At 46.1% G+C, this 25,581-nt stretch overlaps 1 protein-coding gene across 1 annotated transcript; it reads right to left on the bottom strand.

The window, feature by feature from the left end:
- Positions 1-1,141: 1,141 nt before the first annotated feature.
- On the bottom strand, positions 1,142-25,540 carry RD3 (retinal degeneration 3, GUCY2D regulator). The gene is made up of 3 exons (XM_031060839.1): positions 25,177-25,540; positions 12,923-13,248; positions 1,142-5,112 (listed from the first exon to the last, which is right to left on the bottom strand). The coding sequence occupies exons 2-3, from the start codon at positions 13,216-13,218 to the stop codon at positions 4,815-4,817; spliced, it is 594 nt and encodes a 197-aa protein (XP_030916699.1). The 5' UTR covers positions 13,219-13,248; positions 25,177-25,540; the 3' UTR covers positions 1,142-4,814.
- Between the last annotated feature and the right edge of the window lie 41 nt (positions 25,541-25,581).

Raw genomic sequence — 25,581 nt, 5'->3', positions numbered from 1 at the left:
CTCACACAGACAGCAGTGCCAGGGAAAGGCAGGCACTGAAATTGTGATGTCTCTGCCCAGCACAGGTGGGTGGAACTGAGGGAGGCCTGATAGCCCTTCCTCTATTGCAGGGCACACCAGGAAGGCTTGTAAGAATGCTTTTTGGGCAAAACTGCAGTGCCATATCCTTTAGCAGGGAGGTGCAGCAGGACACAGAAATATCAGAGTCAAATATCAGAGTCAAATGGCTCAATATCAGAGCCATTCAGTCAAACTGTAGTTTTCCTTCTGGGAGAGGCCTGTAGCAGTGTCTGGGGGAAGTGGTGTAAGCAACAACACAGATTTGCTTGTCCACAGCTTCTGGCAAGGAGTAACTGTGCCCTAGGCTGTGTCTAGAGCACTGTAGTTTACTAACCTCCTGTACTCACACAGTCCCCTTTTGGAACCACTCATCTGACTGATGTGCAGAATGTGCTAAGCAATGCAATTCATGCTTCAGTAATACCTCATGTGGGGAAAAAATGGTTCCCTTTTGTTAAAAACACATGCATGCTTTGTATATACCTTGCTTAGCACAGGGAGCTCTGAGCCATCTGGGGCCATCTGCTGATATTGAAGTGTTCCAGTACACAGGATCAGGTATGGAATCAACAGAGTGAGTCAAAAATATCTGGAGACAAAACACCCACTTTGTCTCTCCTGTCATCTCCTTTTGTGGTGTTACTGGTTCATGTAAGACATGCTCAGAAGCACGTTCATGCTGGTGAAGACTTCGATTCAAGGTTGTACCTGCAGACCATGTAATACCATGTTTGCATTGAGAACTTCAGACCTTTGCAATTGCTTAATCCTGGTTATTTATCACCTTATATCTTGAGATCTGATTGCAGAGATAGCAAGATAGAAGGTGGGCAGTTGCATGTGTACCTGTAGAGAGAGGATGAAGGTTTTTTGTTTAGATAAGTGCCTTTAGCATTGGTGCCTTGCTGCTTTGATATATACACGGTAGGGCAGTGGAACAGCTGTTGTGTTTGGCTAGATATAGACAGATTATATTTCAGGAGACCTTTAATTAGAGACAACAAGTACAAATAAATTGGTTTATATTCCACAGCTTTGCTTTAATTCTCCAAGGTTCTGTGTTGAAATGTATAAACAGTGCAGTGTCAGCAGACAGGTATTTCCCTCAGAGCTTACTCCAATTCCCCATGGCATGACAGCTGCCTGAACTCTGAGCTGCTGTGGGTGAGGAACCTCAGCCCCTGCCTGCACATCCTTTCTGGCTGGCACAGCCCGTGGCCAGGCTCATCTCTAGGCTGCACAGCCTCCCTCAGGAGAGCCATGGCTCTAAGGAGTGCCAGCCCTGGAAGCTGGGCAGTGTAGCTGACCTGCTGCCATTACTTATTAGCAGGCATAGCAAGTCTAGGATTGCTTCTTCCTGGGTGTCACAGTGTCCTTTGGATAGCACAACACTGTCAGCAATGGGGCCACAGTGATGCTCTGAGCTAATACCAAAAGCCTTGCTCAGTTCTGAAAGAATGTGTGAGGATTGAGAATGATTCTTGTTCAGTTCACTTCTGCTTGTTAATGATGATGTGCTGATAGTTAATGTTTCATTCTCCTTAAAGAATTAAGACACAGGACAAGTTCTCAGGAGGTGCTAAAAACAGATCAGAGGGTCTCATCAAGATTTTTTTTTTGTTTTTCTACACTAGCAAGTAGTGCAGCCCAGGAGGAACAGAGCTCTGGAGTCAGACAGTTACCAATGAGGATCTGATTTTCACACTACCCAAGTTTCATGAGAGTTTGTTTCAGACCACCATTAGTGCAGATTTATGGTTTGTGAGCCACCTGCAATGGATCATTTGGGTTGGCTTTAGCCAGAAACAATCTGGTTGGCCTGCTTTGTGTGCCCAGTGCCATGGACCATAGCACAGTAGGTGGGGACAGTCAGGAGTTTCATGCTCCTCATTTGAACTGACACTAATTTAGCCATGCCAAATGTGGTATTAGGACAAGGCAAACATGAATGCACAGTTGTTGCTGCATGCTGAGACCAAAGGATCATTTAAGGTTCAGTGTACAGCATTTCTAAGAAAAATGAGCACCAGAAACAGTGCAGCAGTCGTGCACCCTGATCACCTCCCAGCTCTGCTTCAGTCCCTGCTGCTGCACACACAATGCAGGAGCTCACAGTCAGTCTCCAAGCAGCTGGCTGCAGGCAAACATGAAAACATTTCTACCCCTGTAAGAGGACTAGAGAGCATGGAATAGAATAGATCTCTCATAGCTTGGTATCTGAATATCCCTGTACCATCAGATCCTACTGTGAACCCAGTGTAACTTCCAGAAGGGGTACAGGGAGAGTGATACTACTGTTCAAGGGTTTGGATTACATTTTATTGTGGAATTATAAATGATAGGTAAGTTGAGGCAAAACAGCTGTCACAAACAGTGCCCCAGCCTGGCCTCCATAACATGCAGGGCTTTGACCAAAGGTCAGCTTTGTCTCTTTGGCTACATCAGAATGGTGTCTGCCAGCTGGGAGCTGTTAATGAAGGACACAGCACAATCAGAGGCCACTGTGATAGTGTGAACACCCGTCTGGGATTTCCTTGGCTTAGAACATTGCTGCAGGGCAGGTACTTACTGCTGATTCTCCTAAAGAAAGAGTGAGCATGCTACTGACACTGTGCTGTAACAAAGGGCTGTGTGGCAGTGAGGCAGAAGGTCCCGTGTCTCCCAGCAGTCCATCAAACATCTCATCGATGCAGTCAATACTGAAGGTGCCAAACAGAACATAAGTGCAAAGAAAATGAATACAGAGCTGCAGCATGAAATTCATGAACTCAGTCTTCAGTACCATACAGTGGCTTGCAAATATATATAAAAAAATATGGCTGACTCTTTTCCAAACAAGAATTGTTTCTGCAAATTGTGGTGACCCCTTGCTAGAGATCCTACATCTTCTAGACAGCTAAGGTTATGCTAAGTATGTCTAGCCTTGGTTTTTACTTCATGTACACAATCAGGTTACTTCACAAGGACATATGGCTGAAAAACACTAAGCTGATTGTAAGAAGGCTTTAAACTCTCCCTCATTGACCTAAACTTGGAATAGCCTGTCCTAAACTGGATGCTGTATTGGGAAGCCCTGACTTTTTGATTAAAACTGAGCTGCTTTCTGTCCCTAGGAGGGTTGCTGGCAGCAATGATTACCAAGGGATAGAAACTGCAGCCTGCTGCTGCTAAGAATTCCTTGTCTTCAATCTTACATAGCCCAGAGGGGAGAGAGGAAGAGTCAGAATCCCAGTCTCAGAGAGCTCTTAGGGGGTTGATCTTGATCTTTGTTTTACACTGCCTTCCTCCATCTCTGGAAGAAGCTGCACATTTCTAGTCTAGGATAGATTTCATGCACTGGAATTCTTCCCAGAGTTGGCACAGCTTCAGAGGGTTTTAATCTTGGCTGTAGAACCCACATGCTGTTGCAAAGATCCCCAGGGAAAAATAGCTGGAAACGGACAAAAGAACAACAAAGCTACAGGGTCCTCCAGGAGGCTGTACCCCACTGAGATGAAACCCCAGAAGCCAGCCATCCAAGCAAGTCCCTCTCTTCATTCCCCATCTCCCCTCGGTCACCACAAAGCATCCTAGCCCTTGGGTTCTCTGCAGGACACTTGACTTTCACAGTGTCCCCTGCTGTTTCCTTTGCTGGTGAGAGTTCTCCCTGCCAATGCTGAGTTAGGGCCTTAGCAGCTTTTCCTTAGTGGCATTTTTCTGTCTCTTCAAGGTCTCAGAAGAACCTTCATCTGCCAGAGCACTTCAGTCACTCACAGCAGCAAAAAGTTCACATGACCTCAACTGCTGCCACTGTACAGAGAGCCCTGGAGATGAATGCTGAGTCCCTTCACTCTTCCCTTTACATGGGTATTCTACTTCAGCCCTCTTTCAGGCTTGGCCATAAACATTAATTTCTGGGGTGTAGGGTGATTTCTGATTTATTTCTGGGGTGTAGGGTGGAGCACTTAGCAACACAGAGCACTGAGGCCCCAGAACAGCACTTGAAACAGCACTGAGGTATCCACCTGTGTATCTACATAGCAGGGTGATAAATTTCTATCTGCTCTGCAGGTGCAAAGTTTTGGGGGTTCTGTCTGCACAAAAGAGAAAGTACCCAAGAAATTTGAACATGCATAAACTGGTGGTTGTGGAATATGATTGGTCTTTAATCTCAAAAAGCTTGGGTCTGTTTCTACTCGGGTTGGATTGTGAACTGTCAGCAAAAAAGCAGATCAAGAGCAGTGCTGAGGTTACCTGTGAAGTTTGTTGTAGCACTGAGGAAGACTATTAGTTAGAAAAGGAAGTTTAGTTCCAAATCAGATACTAGCTGTAGCTCACAAGCCTGATCCTGCAAGCCCCACTCATTTAAGTGGCTGTCTTGCTTTCAGCAAGGTTGGTCCAGCCAACAGCTCTCAGTAGCTTGAGCCAAAAGTTTTTATAGATAACTACATCCAGGCTGGAGGGGAAAGGGAGAAGACACACATAGCAAAACTAATTCATTTTCCACAAGAAAGCAGTAATAAAAATGAGATAGTAAATGAGCCTTAAGGTCCTTAAGGTTACTGAACAGCTACTGAGTTACAGGAAAGGCTACCATGTTTGGTAATAAATGGTGTCACAGGCTGCAGGCATCAGCAGCAGTTACTACAGACACAGCTTCCAAGACAAAGACAGGCAGGAAAAGAGAGATGGAAAAAAGAAGAAACAGTAGAGTTAAAAAAGGGTTAACTGGGCTTTTGAAAGATCAGTGTCTAAAAACCTTATTTAGTATAGAGTCAGAAGTCCTTGGTGTTCCGAAATTCTGGCATGCTCCAAACCCTCCTGTTGGGCTGGGTGCCCCGTTCCACATCCTCAGAGATGGTCTTGATGTCACTGATGAATGGGGAGATCCTGGATCGAGATTTAAATGTTGTTAAGGAGAGGCTGGTTCTGTTCTTTGTGTTCCATTGCCTTGCAAGCTTCTTGGCCTCTTCCTCCTCTTTGATCTTCTCAGCAGCTTCCTGCAGGACGGAGCGGAAGAGCCGGGATACTTCCTGCGCCTCTGGTTCGTACTCCGCAACCACTTGCCTGAACCTGGAAGCACAGTCGAGGCACGGCTTTGATTAAAAACATCAAATTCCAGATTGCTGCCAAATCACTCTGCTAGGCTTGGAACTTGCACTTTCCTGCTAAATGGGACTCCGTGCACAGAAGGGAACAACAACAAGGAGGGGCCATGAAGATATGCCCAAGGTCTCTAAAATCACAAGCAAGCCAGGGAATGTAAGGAAGAGATGAATCACTGTTTCTTATAAGCACAAGAAATAATAGGGAGAACCAAACAAAGCTAGAAGGCAAGTTTGAAACAGAAGGAAGTGCTCTTTTCACACCACACCTATTAAACCAGAACTCAATGCTATTAATAGCTTAAGAAACAAAATTATTGGACAAGTTCGTGGAAAATGTCCCCAGCACTGCTGATTAAACGTGATTGTCCAAATGCACATCACTGCTCGAGGTAGTCCCTGAACTGCAGCTTACCAGAAGCTCAAGGTAGACCAGGGAAAGCCCCACATGACTTCCCCTATTTTCCATTCTTGTTCCCGATAGCATTACCCAATGGCCTCTAGACAAAGGAAAATCCAGTCACTTTCTTTGGTAGTCTTTCAGTATTTAACTTTCCATGGTGTTTCATCTTCTATGAATTTCTGTAACATAATGGACTGGCTCAGCTGAAAACATCTTGGTTGGCAGAACAATGCTTTATCTAATTAGATAACTCTGAATTATTTCAGTACCTTCTCAGCAAAGAGCTCAAAATGGAGTTTTTTAAAATTTTATCAACCTAGCTTAATACCAAGGAAGTGAAGAATTGCCACTATTTATTTTGCAGGTGGGGAAGATAAGATGCAGGGCAGAATAATTTTCTTGAGGCCACTGAATGGGCCACTGGCTGGGCCACTGGCTGAGCAATGAAGAGATTGTGCCATTCCTGACACCTTGTTGGGTGAATTGTCCCCAGCCTGGACAGTGTGGGAGCCATTCCCAAGGCTCACCCTCCGGTCACATAGATATCCTGATTGTTCTGTAACAGTACACATTTGTGACAGGTGGTAATATGGCTGCTCTTCTAATAAATAATCAGTCCTTAAGGTAAAATTATACGTGCAAGCAGACACAGAGCTAAACTAGTACTTCACTAAAATACAGGTATTTATACTGGATTTTAGTGAAGTACTAGTTTAGGGAAGCTAAAGTGTATAAGGTAAGCATTTTGATCTTTTCCTTCAACAGAACTGAACAAGGATGGAAAACAGAAGGACTGTATTTAAATGAGCCCAATGCAGCAGAAGCTGATTGAATAAGGTATTGTCTCTTGGGTTTTTAAAAAGGCCCAGGAATGTAAGAAGGAGTTTAGCACATACAGAATTGCATTGCTTAATGGTGTGCCAAAGGATACCCAAGATAATAGGGACAGAAAGCAAGCCAAAGAGAAACCAGAAAGACTTTTTGTATGCTTATGTAGTTTGACTCTGACTGTGGAGGCCTGAAATTGGCTACACACCTTGATACCCAGCTGTATCGCAGATATTTCCCTCCCAGCAAGTACTGGCAGCTACAGGTACAGCTGTGGGGGCCCCAGTGTTGCTCACTGAGGGAACTGTGTCAGCAGAAGCACCAGTCCCTTCCACTGTCCAGCCAGTGCAGTTTGACATAAAACCTTCCAAAGTCACCAAAATGTTCCTTAACTGTTTCAGTCACTTTCAATGAATTCTTAATCTCCCTCCCCTGCCCCCTCACCAAAAACCTGAAAACTTTGAATGTTTGGGTGCAAAAAGCCTCTGAGGTGCTGTAGTTCATGCTGGTGTTTAAGTACTGGCACAGTGATGCCAAACTGAATTGTGCAGAGCCTGGAAGGGAAAGAGATGAGCTCTTGCTGAGGGTTAGCAGACAGCAGCAGGAACTGGGATTTGTTGGACATTGCAAACTTCCTTTCTGCCTTTTGAGGAGGCACTAAAGAGATGATCTCTTGCTGAGGGTTAGCAGACAGCAGCAGGAACTGGGATTTGTTGGACATTGCAAACTTCCTTTCTGCCTTTTGAGGAGGCACTTCAGTTGCATTATCAAAGAGCCCAAAATACAGTTTTCACAATAAATACATTTTTCCTTTTATCCTATTTGAAGCATAGAAAGGTGAGTCCATAGAAACTCAAGTCTTCACAACATTCTTATTATTATACCAGGGAAAGCAGCTTCAAAGGATTTCTATTGCAGAGGTGAACTAAAATGAGACATTCCATTATTTTATCTCAATGCGTGTTTTAAAGAGAGGTGCTATCATATTTTATATATATATATAATTACATCCTCCTCTTTTGTATTGGCAATTGTGCGCCCAAAAGGCCTCCTCACTGCCTCCACTTTCAGAGGCTGTGTGTCCTACTGCTGGATTGTGGCTCCAGAGCAGGGAGCAGGTTGTATCAGGCTATTACTGCGCCAGTGCCTGGCTCTGAGTACCAGGGGGAGATGGATGATATGACACCAAATATTCCCCCTGAGCAGAGAGCTCTAATGCTAATGCCCTGGGCTGCTGAAAATACTCCCAATCAATCCAGCTGAAACAGTTTTCTGAAATCAGGGTAGCTTTCCACCTGCACAGCTGTCTGCCTGTTTGCACTCTTTTAGCTTAGTTTTATCAACTCTGCTGTTAAGATTTACCTCTAACTTTTCAGGACCAGCACCAAAACTACTTTGTAAGGATTTGAGCAGGTCTAAGAAACAAAGAGAATGCAATCCAAAAGACTGTCTGCCAGTCACACAATGTAAAGCCACCCTGATTCTGATGGAGAAGGGAAAGGGGATCCTTTTCTCTCCCCTAACAGGATGAACTAACTTCACCCCTTTAATAATGCCTACCTAACTTCAGTACCAGCATGTTTGTGTAAGGGACAAGCTCATGTAGGAAATCCTAAAGGAGTGCACACCACAAATATTTCTCAACAGAAAAGATGGACAGGTTATCAGGGCTGAGCTCCAGCTAAACCAGTCTGTGTATCAGAAAAAAAAGATGGTTTTGCTGCAGGCACTTACACATAACCAAAGCCATCTTCCCCAGCTACCAGTGAACACCAGCTGATGTGCTGGATGCTCCAGCAGTCTGCTCTCTGCACACAACAGCCAGTATATAAAACCAGAAAACACTGGAATCAGGGAGCATGGCCTTGTATCTTGGGAAACAAACTCCACACAAAGCTGCTCAGTGGGGTTAGGAACACAAAATTGCACAAGGCTCATCTGTCTTCTACCACAGGTTAACACCCTTACACTTCTGCATGGGACAGTTTCAAACTAGGCAACTGCACAACCATGTCCAGAAACACCTCAGCAGGGTTCCCTTACTCATCACAAAAGCAGACCTCTGTCTCTTATTTGTGGTTCAAGCTGTGGAAGTGCTGATAGCTCTCCTGGAATACATCATGCACGTCACACAGTCTGAGACCTGACAAAAACCAGCACAGACCTGGGGAGGATGAAGTGGCATACACAGGGATGAGCACATTCCCCAGTCCAGACAGTGTTTGAATCACAGTTCAAACAAATTTGTCCCTTTCATTGCTTTATGGGGCTGTCACATTTCAAGAATCCTGCTGTGCTTGGCTCATCCTGGCACTGCTTTTTAAAGCACTGTCACCTGCCTGTGTTATTCTGTAGGTCCCCTGTACAGTGGGTTCCCTAAGTACAGCCTGAACTTTAAAGACCTGTTAAATCCAACGGAAGTCCATGGATTTAAACAATGTGCTTATAGTTCAGGGTATTCCTGAGTGCCTGTCTGAATGGGGAGCTCTAAGTAGATTTAGTCATTCAAAGAAAATGTGGGGTTGCTTAGTGCTAATAATTAGCTGCTGACTCCTGAATCTACATTTTGAGCAGTAATTCTGGTTCTAGGGTAACACTCGAACAGCTTTGCTAGAAAAGGCTCCTTGACTCCCAAAGAATTACAGCATTCACACTAATTGCAACACTCATGTCACATCACCTCAAACTTAAGATTGCAATTGTAAATAAATCCACTTCTGATTTTAGTCATTTGTTTTACATTAAGTCCTACTAGGAAGGCCACTTCAGCTATACACAATCCTTATAAAATTACAGTCCTTAGCCTGTGATATTGATAACAACTCACATCACCAAAATGCAGGTTTACATTTCCATACTAGGGAGTCTTTTGTTTCCCTCTGGGCACAGGATGACAGAAACCAACTGTTTCACTTTTGCTGAAACGGAAAGAAATTAAACAGACTTTAACTAGCTCTGCTTAGGGTTAAAGCTCTGAGTAAAGATGGGAAAAAATCCAGCATTTTTTATTGGCAACATACTATTCTACTTGTTCAGTTTAACCAGGGCAGATAGGTACTACAGGCCTCACCAAACTCACTGTCATTTCCCTCAGCTGGCTCCAGGATTTAATTTTAAAGAAACAGAGATCTCTAACCCAGTAACCTAAAGCAAAGTTACTCCTGAATGCAATGGCTTTATTTGCATGAGGTGAATCAGAGTCTCCAGATATCGGATGCTATTTGCAGTGTATTTGAATCCTTCCAGAATTCCAAGAGCCTCAAAGAGAAGTTTCTGTTGACCCAAAATGCAAAATAGGCAATCTGGATCTGAAAAAACCCTGTTCATTTGTGAAGTGCTCCTTTCCAGCCTCCTCCACATCTGAAGAAACAAATCTGGAGGAACTTTGCCTCTCAGTAAATGAGCCCGTACCCACAGAAAAGGACAATTTGGATAATCATTTAGACCTTTAGAGAACAAAGTGACATCTCTGACAACTTACATAAAAATGTTTTGTTCTGGCTTTGACTCTGAACTCAGAGGCTCACAAAGCAGGAGACTTTGCAGGACACAAACAAAACAAACTCTGCAGTCTTGCAAGATGCCTGCTACTTGTGTAATTTAAGAATTACGTGCTTGTTGAGTGCAAAAAGGACTTCAAAAAGGACCTCAGCTCTTCAAATAGCTAAAGTGGAAGGGAAAGGATCAAGCTTACGATTTCAGTCAGAGCCAAGGACTTTGGTAGGGTACATGCTCTGCATTTGAATTTCCCAATGCAAACTTACAAACTTTTTTTTGGTGGAAGATTTTTCTAAAAGCTGCTACATATTAGGAAGTCACAGAGAAGTGCACATCAGCAGTGCAATGATCTTATTATTAAAGTACTTCACTGGGAATGTGGAGGTTTCATTGCATTCCTATTGTACTCATCTTGTGGAATTTTGGGGAAGTTACTAAAATCTCCATCTTATCTCACTTTCTGAAAAGAGAAATTTATCCAATTTTGGCTGTCTTTCTTTTAAATTGCAGGCTCTTTCTTTTTTTCTTTCTTTCCCCTGTATATTTTCATCTCCTAACATGGCAAGCCCCATTCTCTTTCTTTGTTTCCTCACCAGCAATGAAAATTCCATGGAATGACAGAGCTCTCAGTTAGAAGGTAGAAAAGAAGAGGGGTCAACTCTTAACATTTCTGGCAAAAGATGAAAGGATTATTGAATAAAACTAGCACACATTAGCTTAAGACAAGCAAAACACAGTTTTTTGTAACAGAGTTGTAGTTCAGGAGTGGAGCTCTGCCACAGGGTGCCAAAATGTTATAAATTTACATGTGTTCAAAAAGAGAAAAGCTCCCATAATCTAAACAACTGAAAGATAAAGCCACATCAGCCAATTATGGATAGAAGGTCCACTTGTGGCTCCAAAAGTCTCCCAGTTACAAGGCACAGTAAGCTGGATGCTATACATGAGGTGTAATTGTCCCTGCTGTTGGATTTGCTTCCTTGTCCTTTGCTCTTTTCCTTACACTGATGCCACTGATCACATGCAGACTGCTCATGAGATCAGCCAGACCTTTGACACAACCCACTATTTCTTTGCCTGTGATAGCCCCTTCTCAGTCACAGAACTGAACCAACAAGGGTTATGAAATCCTCAGGGTTTTTTTTAGTTTGGCTCTGCTAAGCAATGCAAGCTCTATAAAACATGCCACTTCTCAAATCACAGTGTAATACAGTTTATGACAGCACCCTATTTGTAAGAGGAGTTTCAAGAGGATGGTTTTAGCCTTCTTCAATCACCCACACAGAGTCCACCAACGTTGTTGAGTACATTTATCTACTGCCATCAGTATGCTGAGTCCTGAGCAACAGTGAAAAACCATTACAAGCTGCACTGAAATCAGACATCTTGCATCATCTGTATCAATTAAACAAAAAATAAATAGCAGAGCAGCAAGTTGTATATGGCTCAGTTTAATACTTTCCTGAAGAGGATGAACCTTGGGGTCTCCCTGCTCCAGCAACCAAAGCCTGCTGCCATGGAAATAACCTGTTAGCCAGACAGGCCCTGGGGATGGTAAAGATAGCTCTGAATCCCAGGGGTTTGAAGTGGCTTGTTTACAGCATAGCTTGGAGTTATACAACCACAAGGCAGGTGCTGTTCCCAGCAAATTTTCACTGGAGAAGTCTTGGTCACTGAATGATCCCAAATTCTGCCATCATGGCCACCTTTGCATGAGCCAAGGCTCTGTGTGCCAGGTTGCTTCCAAGGTGCAGCCCCAAGGAAAATGAGGACTAGAGAGGTGATTTGGGCATTCTTTCTTGGCTACATCCACTGTAAGACAGAAGAGCAGCTATTTCCAGCACTTCTGCAGCTGCAGTTCAGAGGCCGTTGTTTGTTCAAGGGAAAACAGGAGGCAGCATATGCAGTGAGGGACTGCAGGGTGCTGAGAGCCCTCTTGTATGTGTCCTGCAAGGACTGTGCTCACTCTAATCCCAACTGAAGAACATGTTGGAGCAGGGGAAGTTGATCATAAAGGCTCATTTCACAACTTTGCTTTGGCTAAGGTGCACTGCAGAGTCACTGTTCCTCACTTTGCCAAGTTTGCCTTCACTGTGCCAAGTATAAGAGTTTATCTTAGAACAGCCACCCTAAAAGGAAAAGAGCCACACCTTTCCCTTCCAGTCTGCATGCTACAGCAGGCTTAGATCAGTTTCTAAAGGCATTCTCACAGGAGGTCACTCAGCTGGCAGGCAGCAACCCTAAGGGTAGCACTTGAAAGGCTCAACAGCAAGAGAGGCTTTGTGCGCACCTACACTGCAGAAGTCAGAAGCACCACTTGGCTATTCAAACCAGCTCATCCCCACCTGCATCCCATGACTCCATGTCTAGGGTAAGAGGGAGGGTAGGGAAGGGAGACATTCTCTGGGAGCACCTGGTTCACAGGCTGAACAAAAGAATAGCACCTTTAGGCTGGGTTGGACACTGGGGACAAGTGCCTCAATAGACCTGCTGGACAGCTTAAATCCAGGAACTAAGGTTCCAGTAAGAGGGGGGAAACACCAAAGGAAGTTGTTCTGAAGGCTGTGGAACCTCTACCCTCAGAGATATTCAACAGTGGACAGGACAAGGCCCTAAGCAACCTGATCTAACTTTGAAGGTGGCCCTACTCCAGTAGGAGGTGGAAGTACATCCCTCTACAGGTCCCTTTAAACCTCAGTTTCTCTATGATTCCAAAGTTTGAAGCAAAAAAAACCCCATCACAATATTGAGATGGTTCATCAGGCAAGGTGATGCTGCTCTGGCTACTCAGGAGCATGAAGCACTCAACCAATGTCAGAGGGAAATAGCATTCTGGAACTTCTTGGGGGAAATGATGTTAAACTGACTTAAAAGGTTAGATTTCTGTTCTTTCACAAAGACACTATCCCAGCACGACTCATGATACAAGATGCCACGTTTTGGTTCTGCTCTCTCATCTCTCTCTCTAGCAACTCTCACTCTCTCCTCACACATCCTAAAGAGGAAAGGGGGAAAGGCAAGCTCTTCATCATCCCATCTTTCACAGTACCTGAGTATGACAGGCCCACAGTAGGAAGGGTGTATTTTGGTGCACATGTCCTCCAGCTGCAGCCTTTCCCCGGGGCTGATGTCGTAGCTGTGCTTGGGGTAGCTGACCAGCCAGCCGTAGTCCACGCCGCTCTTCATGCGCCGGTACTCGTTCTCGCGCTCGCGCTGCTGCTTCTCCGCCTGCTTCATCTGCCAGCTCAGCTCCATCATCAGCGTCTCCACCACCATCTCTGTGGGGCTCCTCTGGGAAATGCGGTTGGGGGGCTCGTTCCACCTGAACCAGGATGCCAGTGACATAGTGCTCCGTGTGTCTCTGCTGGGAGTGGGCTGAGGGTGGAGAGGGAGAGAAAAAGAACAGTGCCATCATCAACACACCTCAGCTGAGAACACTCTTAGCCCCTCACCCCTCCAGTCTGCTGTTAAAATTGCTGCTGGATAACCACTTGGAAATAATTGGTGTCCAATTGGCACCTTGATGTGGGAACCCAGGAAATTCCTCTGGCTGCCCTGGGGTGTAGCAGGCACAGGGCCTGCAAGGGCCCCGTGGAGAGCAGAGGCCTAAAGGTAGGAACTGCCAAGTCATGGTATGTGGGGATCTCTTGCTGGTCAGAGTGACCCCGAGAAAAGTTAGAAAGTCTCTTTTCCCAGCCTGGTGCTTGAAGAAGGAGTCAGGGCTCTTCATTTTTCCATCTCAAGGTTGTTTATTGTATCTTATCTATTAAAAATTTTCTCCTGCCCTGCCAAGGTCAGCTCAGCAAGACAGTCCAGGCACACTGCCTGCCCCCGGGTAGGTCTTATGTCTTTATACTAAAAATTACATATCCAATGTTTACAATTACTTTACAATACCTATCACCTATGTGAGACAGTGAGTTTCTACTCTAAACCAATCTAAAAGTGCCAACATCACAGCAGAAGATGGAGGCCAAGAAGAAGAAAGAGAAAGGCTGGACATGCCCAGATCCCTCCATCTTGCCTCCTGAACCCCCATACCAAAAACCCTAAGATCTATTTTTCCACTCTGTGATAGCTTCACTAATATTCTACTTGAACTGTTGTGGCTTGCAGATCTTCATCTAAGGTTGGTAACTTGCTCCACAGGTCATAATCAAAACCACAGGCATCTTGGGCTCTGTGCCAGGGTCTATGAGCCCCCTGGCAGGGGTCTTGGCCGCTCAGGACAGCCAGAGGGATGTCCTGGGTCCTGACAATGGTGAATAGCTAGAAGCCCCTGTCTTCCGCTTTTGGATCCCTGCTTATCTCTCTGTAACCCCATAGGTCACTCTCCTTTAACCCCTGCTATTGGACAATTTTTGATCCCCCTGTATCCCATATAATGGGCTGTTTTAGCATATTCTGGTTAGACGAGCTGTCACTGGAACCTTCAGAGAGCACCCAATAAAGACATCGCTGTGGAACACCAGGATGGCCTTCTCCTCTCTTGCTCTGGGTCTGTCTGCCTGCGGCTCTTAGCAAGCTAAGGGCTGGAATCACAAAGAGCTGATAATCACTAAAGAGCTGATATCCCTTAAGCTTGCTACGGTTGCCAGCAGCTGAGAACTGCTTGGGAATTGGTGCAGTCTGTCCCATAAATGACTGAGCTATCTGGCCCACGCAGCCTGCTCGGGCAAACCTGAACCCAGCAGGAGACTGAATTACTGGAGGACTCGAGCCCCTGCCCAGGGGGCTCAGAGACCTTGGCACAAAGCCCAAGACCCCTGTGCCTTTGATCCTGACCCATGGAAAAAATTACCAACCTTTATACAAAGAATTACAAGTCAAGAAAGTTTAGGTAGAATAATAGTTAGTTTGTCACGGGGTGAAAAATAGATTGTTGAGGTTTTGAGAGTGGGGGCTCAGGGTCCCAAGATGGAGGAATTTGGGCATGCCTTGTCCTTTTTCCTTCTTCTTCCTAGCCTCCATCTTCTGGGTGATGTTGGCACTTTTAGATTGGTTTAGAGTAGAAGCTCTCTGTCTAACATAGGTGATAGTTATTGGGAAGTTACTGTAAATAATGTACACGTAGTTTTTAGTATAAAAAGACAACACTGCCTCTGAGGCAGGCAGTGTGCCTCAAACTGACCTGCCAGACAGACCTGTGGCGGGTCAGAGAAAGAATTTTATAGACAAGAAACAATAAACAACCTTGAGAACGAGAACAGAAGAGCTCTGACTCCTCCTCAATGGCTGGGCTGGGAAAAGAGACTTTCTAAAGCATCTCGGGGTCACTGTAACCAGCAGAGATCCTGAGACCTTGAGAAATCTCACCTGCAGCAGCCAGCTCGCTCAGAGGGTGAGACAGAGGATGAAGAGGCACCCTCACTTCCTCTCAGCATGTCATTAAAGTGAGTCACAGCCCTGCCACCTGAGGCCAGGTTACAAGGATGCCTTGCTTCCTGCAGGCTGGGCTGGGGAAACATTCTCCTGCCCACGCACGGGGCTTGGGCTTGCCTGGCTGAACCCTCGTGGGAGGGCACGACCTTGCAGCAACCCCACCTGTAAAAACCCAGTGCATGGAGTCAAAGGATTGCTGGAAGCTACATTCTAGCCAGGAGATCCTTAGAGATCTCCTCTGTGACCTGCTGCAGTGGGTGGAAGCTGATGCCCACCAAGGCTGCTCAATCACTCCCTTCCCCAGCTGGACAGGAGAGAGAAAATGTATTAAATGTATCTCATGGTTTGAGATAAGGACAGAGACATCACTCAGCAATTACTGTCAGGCACAAAACAGACTCAACGTGGGAATATTAGTTTATTACTCATCAAATCACAGTTAGATAATGAGAAATAAAACCAAATCTTAAAACACCTTCCCCCACTCTTTTCTCCTTCCTAGGCTCTGCTTTACTCCCAAATTCTCTACCTCCTCCCACCCACCCAGCACTACAGAGGGATAGGGAATGAGGGTTGTGGTCAGTTCACTACATATCATTTCTGCAACTCCTTCCTCCTCAAGGGGAGGTCCTCCTTCCTTTGCTCCAGTGTGGGGTCCCTCCCATAGGGGACAGTCCTCCATGAAGTTTTCCAGTGTCAGTCCTTCCCATGGGCTGCAGTTCCTCATGAACTGCTCCTGCCTGGGTCTCTCACAGGGAGTGCAGTCCTTGAGGAACAGGCTGCCCTGTGTGGGCTCCCTGTGGTGTCACCAGTTCTGCCAGCAAACCTGCTCCAGCTTGGCATCCTCTCTCCTGGAGGTCCTGCCAGGAGCCTCTTCCATTGTGGTCTTCCCGTGGGGTCACAACCTCTTTTGGACATGGGCTGCAGGGGGCTCTCTGTTCCCCCTTGAACCTCCGTGGGCTGCAGGGAGATCTCTGCTCCACTCTCTGAGGCACCTCCTGGCCCTCCTTCCCCACTGACCTTGCAGTATTTAGACCTGTTGCCCTCCCATAGCCTCCCTTTTGTTTTTTCCCCTTCCTAGACCTGTTATCCCAGAGGTGCTGCCAGCTGGACTGATGGGCTCAGCCTTGCCCAGCAGTGGGTCCTTGCTGGGGCCATCTGGCATTTGCTTTGTCAGGCATGGGGGAAGTTTCTGGCAGTGTCCCACAGGAGCCGCCTCTGTAGCCCCCATCACCACCAAAACCTTGCCACACAAACCAAACACACCTGGGTAGGTTTGCTGCTGCTCCTGCTGCTGTAACATCGGCAGCAGAGCTCGCCTTGCCTGGGCAGCACTCACAGGAGCCTGAGCTACAAGGCCAGACAGAGCTTTAACCATTATTTAGCAAATGTGTCGCTGCATGCAGCAGAGGCTACACCACCTTCTACAAGTCCAATTATTTGCCTTGCTGCAGGAGCACTCCTTCAGCACCACCCCCAGTGGTGGGGGAACTGAGGCTGCTCTGAGAGGGAAGCAGAAGCATACCAAGGTTCAAACTGTTATTACTTCTGAGTGAGAGGTTTCTGCTGCTGGGAGTTAACCCAGTACTTAGCAGACAGAACAAACTGCATCAATCAGCTCAGAGAAAGATGGAATTAACTCCCCACCCAGCCAATCCCTTCATGTTGTCCCTTCAGGAGGACAATGCATGGAACAAAGTTATTACCTATTGTACTTGTATTTAAACACAATGGACTCCAAAGCAGGCACTGGGGAGCTGAAGAGGAGAAAAACAGCATCTGTTTCTTCACACTGAGCACTTACGTGCCTTGTTGCTCCCTCCCATTAGCCCCTGGGGAGCAGGGGTGGCACAAATAAGGATTGCAGCTGGGATTACAGAAAGGCTCCTCTGGCAGCAGCCCAAGCAGGACGTGGCGTCAAAAGTTAACATGAGGGCAAGGGATTAAAGAGTCTGCTTCTGCAGGCCTGAGAAAATCCTCACCACTGGGACACAGACAGACATGAAGTGGTGAGGAAAAATATGCTTTTCATTTAAGCTTGCACCTTTAGTGACAATAAAAATCACCAAAAGCTCATAACTACACAGTACTCCCACTAGAGCTGAGAGCCATGAGCTCCCAGACTCCCTGGATGAGAAGTGATCCACATCATTCTGCCAGGACTGCAAGGAAAAGATGCTTCCATGCATCATTCCCTCATCCTAAAGTAGCCTGCTCTCTTTCAAAAGTGTTCATACTTTGGAAATAAATCACACCATTAAAGGAAAATCTTCCCAAAACCTGAATAGTCTATACAGTGTCCCACATCTGAAATTATTCCAGGCTCTAATGCTTAGACTTTTCTAGAATCAGGAAGTTTTCCAAACTGCATGAAAGGACTAGTTTCTCTAGTCCTACACCCTACCTCTCCCAGCAAGCAATACCAGTTTCTTCAGAAGGCAGACACGAAAGGGCTGAAAGCTTCCACAGGTCACAGCTGCAGCTAGCTCAGAGTGTGAGGCACAGATCTTCCATCCCTGCAAACAGGAGCACCAGGGGGTGGGGGGACAGAATGTAAGAAAATATAGTGCAGAAGGTAATCTCACCCCTGAGGAGCTGCAGCTGCACGAATTACCAGAGGTTAGGAACAGGCCTGCCCTTAACAGGCCACAACTGTAACCAAAAAGAAGAAGAGTGGGTTAGCTGGGTGAGGAGAGAGATGGAGTTTGCTGTCTGAGCTGTGGAGGAGTCAGTGCTGTGAGGAGATGCCCATGAGAAATCACCAAGAAGATGTGGGAGCTTTGCAATAAGATGACAACACCTGGGCTGGTTTGCAGTGCCTGTACAGGAGAGATGGCTGCAGTGACTGCCCTGCAGCATCAGCTGTGGCTGTCCTGGTGACAGCAGTCACAGCCAGCAGCTCCTGCAGGTACTGCTGCCCCTGCCTCATTCCTGTGCTCTGGAGGAGGAGGAGCAGCCAGTGCTTCCCTTTGTGTGCATGGCCAGGATGAGTGACTCCAGCCAGCAGCTCCCACAGCAGCAGGCAGAGCTCTGGTCTCAGCTCAGACACAGGGACAGGCTCAGGCTGGAGCCCAGGCACAGGGTCAAATCAGTGACCCTGCCACTCCAGTGGGTACCTGGATCTTGCTACATGGTGCCTCCACTCACCATCACACAGCATTAAGGATGAAGAGCTTTTCATTGGTCTGCTCACCCCTTGTGTATCCCTAACAAAACTGAGGGGCAAAACAGGCCACAAGCTGTTATAAATAATGTAAAGTCTCCTGTTTCTTTTCAGCTTCTGTGATGACAGTAGTTTCTGTAAGCTGCTACAGGTACCATTATTATTTCTATTTGTGCTTTTATCTGATGAAGGTGAACATGCCCTTCTGTATTTTAATTCTGGCTATGACCTGGTTTCACACTGGTTTAACTCTGCTGACTTCAGTGGCATTAGGGGTAAATCAGTATAAAGCATTACAACTGAGGAATGCCCTTCCAGCTACTCCTAGCTCACTAGCTGTTTCATTAGAAGAGGAGCAAGAAGGGAATTTAGTGCTCAGACTGGGAAAGAGAGCAAGGAGACTTGGATTTTGCATGAGCCTGGGCTGTTCTTACTGCATTTATGGTTTTTAGTTCCACAGGTCTCCCTCAAAGCAAGGCATCCTGCATGAGAACCATTTTACCTAGCACTAGCATTACAGAGAATAAACAGAAAAATATCTTGGATACCTTGTCTGCTGCTACCAAGGCCTGCTGGACCCGAGCTGTGCCCAGTCCCAGAGCTTTCAGAAAGCTCTGGTAAAAGGCAGAATTGCTTTTGGTATGGGAACATGGATACCTCTGACCCCAAATGGGGCTTTCACTCGACTGCCATAAAAGTCTGCTTCCAGATGAGAAGAGCACCTCACCTGCAGCTGAAATAGCCTGTTTTCAAATGAAGGGAAATCCCATGCAAGTTTTTCATGCACGCTGGCAGCTTGTGCTGGCTGCTCCTAAGGGAGTCCTGTTTGTATGAGATTGTTTCCTTCCCTTCTCTCATCCATCACCTCCTCTTTTTGAGAGCTGGCAACTGGCCATGTCTATTTAGCAGGCTCAACAAGCCACCACTCTTCCCACTACTGCTCTTAGCAGCCTGCAGAAGATACTGTGGGCTCCATTAATTGTGGCTGCTGGTTTTAATTTAAAGTTCACAGGCAGGCTAATCATTAACTGACTCAAAATGGCTTTCCCATGTGGGAAAACTCAAAGGACTGTTGGCAAGATGTGGACGACTAAAGAAAGGCAAAAGTTACAGCCTGACCTTCTTACTGGGGAAAAGGACAAATTTACAGCCCCAGCTGAATACAGATCTTTCTGTTGCCCAATTAGTCCATTTTCCAATTCCTTCTAAGAGGCTATCCTGGGAGCTGACACAGTCCAGTTGATGAACATCTCTGGTGTGATTCAACCAAAATTTCTGAGGGGTTTATGTAAGTTCCACTCCAGAAACAGAGCTGGGGTTTGATACTTTGGTGACATTGACCCCAGATCTTTGCCTAGAAGGTCACTGCTGATTGCAAGTCTGACCAACCACCTCACAGAGTTTCAAGCACATGTTTACCTTAGCTATACCAAAGTCTGGAATACCTGGCTTTCTCCCCCCCTCTCTCTCCCTCACAGTCTCTGAGGGGTTGCTTCAAACTTTAGTAATTTTTAGTAAGTCTTGCTGAAAGTTTTTCATGCAAATGTTTCCTGTTAGTTTTGCCTTTCTTCAAAACTCCTACACTGTTCTCTACACTGTCAGCAATTCCTGCATTTTTCTCCTCATGTACTTTGCAGCTTTCTCCATTCTTTTCTCGGGGCATGTTCTGAACAATTTGACCTCATCTTCCATGTTTGTACCTTCTCACATGCTTCCCCATGTGATTTCCTCTTCTTGTTCCAAAGAACACACCAAAGAACCATCAGAAATATCAACATTCACATGCCTTATCTGTTTTTTCACCTTCTTTACACAGGGTTTCAGCCCTTCCTAGCCCTTTCACCAGCAAAGGGAGTCTGTTTCCTTGGCCTGCTGGTCTTTGGCCAACTGGAGGCTGTTCATCCAACCTGACAGACACAGGCTCCTCCGGGCTGCATCACCCCTTGCTAAGACTTGTTACAGTCTTAAACTATGAGTCAATCAGCAGGGCCAGTTTAGTGTATAGAAAATCAACTTCTGAGAATAAAATATTCATTTCCATCGATCCTTCTCCTGGCCCCCAGCTTGTAATGCCCTCCAGGATAGGAGAGGAGTATGCAGAGGGTGGGAAATGTGCATTATGATAAAAATGAGAGTAGAATAGGACTCTCTGTAAAGGTATGTCCTCTGTTGGACAAGTCTCCTGTGGTTTGCCTTTGCCTTCACAGTCCAGGAGTGCTGCTGACAATTCTGTGTGACTCCAAGAGCCTTGGGGGTGTGGTGATTGTGCAGGAGCAGAAGGAGAAGCCTTAAAGGGGTTACGTGAGAGAAGCCTAATCCATAATCCAGTGATGTCAATAGAAAGGCTGTCACTCAGCCGTAGACAGATTTCCAAGAAATCCATCATCATCCAGTCAAAGCATGCCAACAAACTGGGCTGAGGAGCTGGGAAATGCCTTCCCTCCCTTCTTGTGGGTGGTGGTTCCTTATAGCTACAGTCAGAGAGCAGAATTTGCTCATGCAAGATTCCCACTTTGCCTTTTTCCGCACATGCCAGATCACAGGGTAACAAACAAGGAAATTTATTTCCAAAGCGGGTCCAATCTCCACATTGTCCCCATAACTGTACTTTTTAGAAGACACATAGTCATGGGGAAAAGAGATAATGTCAAACTGCAGAGCACATTAAAATTTGTTTTAAATTATTTATCTCTTTAGTAAGATTTGGATTACATGGTCCAGGAAAGTCCAGTGTCCTTCAGATGCCAAAAGGTATCGAGTACCTGCCTGGACTGCAACTCCAAATTGGTTTGGCTACCCCCATTTCTGAGTTCTGTGCTAACTGATGCAATGTTTAACAGCTGCTCAGGCAGAAATTGTGGTCATGGCTTGGCTGCTGGTTCTATCTGCATGGAGTAGCATTAAGTAGCAAGAGCATCAAAGATGAACCTCAAAATCTATTTCTCTTGTTATGAAGATATTTTAATTTTTGTTCCAAAGACTCTTAGCAACTTCTAACTAAGAAACTGCTGCCAACACCTCAATTTTATTTATATAGTCCACCATAGCTTTGTTAAAGAATCCCTGCTCTCCATTCTCCACCACTTTCTGGTTTGTTCAGCCTGGAGAAGAGGAAACTGAGGGAGACCTCACTGCAGTGTACACCTTTCTCACAAGGAGAAGCAGAGGGGCAGGCACTGACCTCTTCTCTGTGTGCCCAGTGACAGACCCAAGGGAATGGCCTGAAGCTGTCAGGGCAGGTTTAGGTTGGGTATCAGGAAAAGGTTTTTCACCCAGAGGGTGTTCAGGCACTGGCACAGGCTCCCCAGGGAACTGGTCACAGCACCAAGCCTCACAGAGCTGAAGAACCATTTGGACTGCTCTCTTGGGCACATGGTGGGACACTTCAGGATGTCCTGTGCAGGTACAGGAGCTAAACTTCAATGATCCTTGTCCATCCTTTCCAACTCAGGATATTCTGTGGTTTGGGGTTTTTTTGGTTTTGTTTTTTTTTTTTTTAAGTTACTTGCCTTTATTCTCTCCATACTGAGAATTTTATCTTACCAGGCCCAAAGAACTCTACTTCCTCTGTGTCTGGAATCTGCTTTCTTGTTCAGTGACATGGAGGGCTAAGGTGTTTACAGCTACCTGCCACGTGATTGTAATTTCAGTGGAAATCATTATAAGAGATGCTCAGCCTGAGATGCTGTGAGACAATTAATGCTGAAAAAGCAGTAGGTAGAGCCTGTCAATCAAGTTTAAAAGCAATGCAAATATCATGATATTATCACAGCAGCATTCCTCATTCTGACCTGCAGAATAGAGAGACAGAACTTTGGAGGACATTCAGGGGTCTGCGTATATACCACAGCAGAAAACCTGTGTTTTGCTTTGTAAGCACACAGAATCCCCTGTTGTGATGGACATAGGCTATTTCTGGACTAAAAAAATTGAAACTCACAGTGGTGAACACGTTTCCAGGTACATGACCCTGTTACAAGTAGCAAGGAGCTTTGAGTAACAGAAGCACAGGGGATGAAGTGAATGCTTTAAATGCAGCCCTATTGTCACACCTTCGTGGCGCCAGGAGTTTGGGGACAGCCTCACAGCAGTGTCCAGGAGCAAAGCCAGCTGTGACAGGGCACTGTGGCACCCAGCAGGCCCTTGCATGCCAGGCAATGTCTGTCTGTCCCAGCACGGCTGTGCTCAGGTCCGACCTGCCTGCCCCGGGCTGCCAGCGCCTGCTGCTGCCAGCTCTGCTCCCGAAGCAGCGGGACAGCCAGTGCCAAAGCAGCGGGACAGCCGCTCCCAAAGCAGCGGGACAGCCGTGCTGCTGCTCGGCGTGCAGCCCCTGCTCTGCATTCCCTTTGCTCCAGCAGGCTGGCACTGTCAGCACTACAGAAAGGCACTGGCTCTTGTCTGCTGTCCTTGCCACAGAGTCACAAGTCACTTAAGCCTTTAGTGCAGGTGCATGACTAACCATCACCGCCAGGTAAACGTGACAAGAGGGACTCAGAGCAAACCAGAGGTGCTGCAGGGCAGAAAAGAAATAAAAGTGGTACTATTGCTATCAAAGGAAAGGTTGAGTGGTACTCTTTCTATCAAAGGAAAGGTTGAGTGGCCTTCTGGAAATACCACAACAGTGATGAAATACATGACTATGTCACATTTTCTACACCTGGTAGCCCTCATAAGATTTTTTTTTTAATGAAAGCCTTTAAAATTGAGAACACACGAAAAATACTGCTCTTATCTCCCCCAGTATTTGTGTAGTTTGTAATACATTCTTAGAGTTTCAATCTTCTAGAAAACGAGTGTATCTGATGCATTTTACATCTGCCTTTTGATTGCAAGAGGGATAAAGAAAGAAGAATTTAGTGCAGACTGGGCCCCAAGTTCAGGTAAGAATAAGGAAGATGATTTGCAGTCACTAACCAAACACCATGAGGAAAGGCAGCTGATCTAACAGGTACGGCTTCATGATCCACAGCAAAGCTGCACAAATGTAAAACAGATTTGTCTCGTTGAAATAAATGAGAGTTCTGTTGATTAACTCCAGAGGAAAATCCAGTCTTAAAGAAAAAGTGAAGGAAGGGCCCAATAGCTTGGAGCTCTCCTAATGCCTGGCACTCTACAGAAGATAATCTTTGTGTTATCTGCAAAAGCAAAAGGGTGGGTTCTCCTCAAATCTGCTCATGAAGCAGAGCAGTACTTTGCAGTTTGTCTACTTATCAAAGCAAATGAGTTCCCTTTGTTAAAAAACAGGATTATTTTCATGCCAATATCTCACTCACGCTGGAAACAATGTTTCCACTAGCAACCATAAAAGCACTCTGTCATACAACTTACACTAAACTGTTACCTAAACCTACAGGAGACAGGAAGTTAAAGCACAATGAACTGCTCTGTTTGACTGACTTGTTATTAAAACTCCTATATATTGCTCAGATCTTGCCATGGTGGATCAAACACACCTTCAATTCTATACCTTGCTTTGATCTCTGCAGACTACAAAGCCAGGTTTCCAGTCAGGACAGAGGGATGTAAAGTATTCTTCACCATTCATTCAGCTGTGTAAATGAGAGTTCAGAAGGTAGCACAGACCCAGAGCTTTTCTGTTATTAAAATCATCCAAACTACCAGAAAAAAAGTATTCTGCAATAAACCAGTAATAGCATCTGATGGAAGGCTCTAGTACAAAAGGCTTTCAGAATTAAAACTCTGAGAGATCCCCAGCTCATCTTTCTCTATTCTACTACTAACCACACAATGTTATTAAAGGGGCAGTAATGTCACAGATTGGAGTTTCTAATACTGCAGATACTCATATATAGAGTTATATAAAGAGATTGAAACTCTGACCCAAAGGCATATTCCACCTGGCATCAGGTCCTCTGAAGTATTTTTATTCATATATTGTGGTGAAGACCAGACTAAGTGCTGTGAAAATGGGCAGGTGGGATGTGCATTCTCCATCCAGACTGAGGACTGATTCCTCTGGGAAAGCAGGAGTAACTCATTGCATCACAGGCAAGAATGCAGTTTAACAGACACCTGTACATTTCTGTTCAGGACTGAACCTTAGTTATGGTATCTACCAGAAAGAATATTGACCAAAGGTCCCCAAAGTCCCACTCTGACTGCAGAGTTTTCTCTGTACTGCAGAACACTAAGACCAGAGTTTAAGTTTGATCATTGTGACAGAAGCTACTTTAAAATATACGTTGTTCTAAAATTAGCAACCAAAAGAAGAAAGCTAAATTTACAGCTTGAAAACTTAAGCCTGTCTTTATCGAGATCACTCACAGCACTGGCAGAGCTCTGGGAAAGCTCATGCTTTCCACCCTGCAATAGCTGCATGTCCCACCTGCAGGCACAGAGAGAGCAGCCTCTGTGACCATGAGCAGCACTGTCCTGACATGGGTTTTAATGAATGTATCAGCACTAGGGGATGCACAGTGTGTTCTAGCCTCAGTTACACTGCCATAACTCAGAAGTTGTCTGACCGACCTTCGTGGCACCTCCCTGGGGTTGACAAACACTGAACTTCCAGCCTGCAGACACTTAGCAGGGCGGGTGTCTAATCAGAGAGATTTTAAATATGGCATAAACATGAGGCAGCATAAACCATGCTTTCCTCCTCGATTGCCTGTCCTTACATAACCAGTTACCCCGCGCTTATCCATCATCCAGGCAGCCGTGCCCGAGCCCAGCCTGGGAGAGCTGTCGGGGGGCCCGGCCCCTTCCCTTCTCTTCCCTGCCCACCCATCCCGCCTCACCTTGGGCACCAGCGCTCCCGCTGCTCCTGCGGACAGACGGACTCACGGCGAGCGGAGAGGGTACCAGGAGGAGGACGTGGCTTGAAGTCAAGCCCTCTAAACTGGCACAGCAGGCTTAAACCCACACTGGGCTATGGATTAGCCCTGGTGACGAGATACAACAGCTGTGCTTACGGCAGTGCCTTTGAGCGATTAGGGCTCGGTCCGCTACCTCGGCGCACTCAGCCTCCCGCCAAGAGCCGGCACCACTTTAAAAGTCCCTCCAGACCACGGAAACTTTGTGGCGTTTTCTACCCTGCAGCTGAGGCGGCCCTCGGAAGAAACGCAGGTGTCTCAGGGCACCGGGACTTGCTGCAGGCTGCAGCGGGGCTCGCTCCCGGGGCCGTCCCGGCGGAGGCGGCCGCA

The sequence above is a fragment of the Geospiza fortis genome, unplaced genomic scaffold (genome assembly GCF_000277835.1).
Source record: "Geospiza fortis unplaced genomic scaffold, GeoFor_1.0 scaffold41, whole genome shotgun sequence".
NCBI lineage: Eukaryota > Metazoa > Chordata > Aves > Passeriformes > Thraupidae > Geospiza > Geospiza fortis.
Note: the sequence above shows the minus strand (reverse complement) of the source record. Positions and strands in the feature narration are given on the sequence as shown.

What these genes read in the sequence shown, in the direction of transcription:
- RD3 (XM_031060839.1), bottom strand. Translation starts at nt 13,218, where the DNA reads ATGTCACTGGCATCCTGGTTCAGGTGGAACGAGCCCCCCAACCGCATT. An exon ending in TGTGGGCCTGTCATACTCAG is followed by an intron (nt 5,113 to 12,922) that starts GTACTGTGAAAG and finishes CTGTGCTTCCAG; the next exon opens with GTTCAGGCAAGTGGTTGCGG.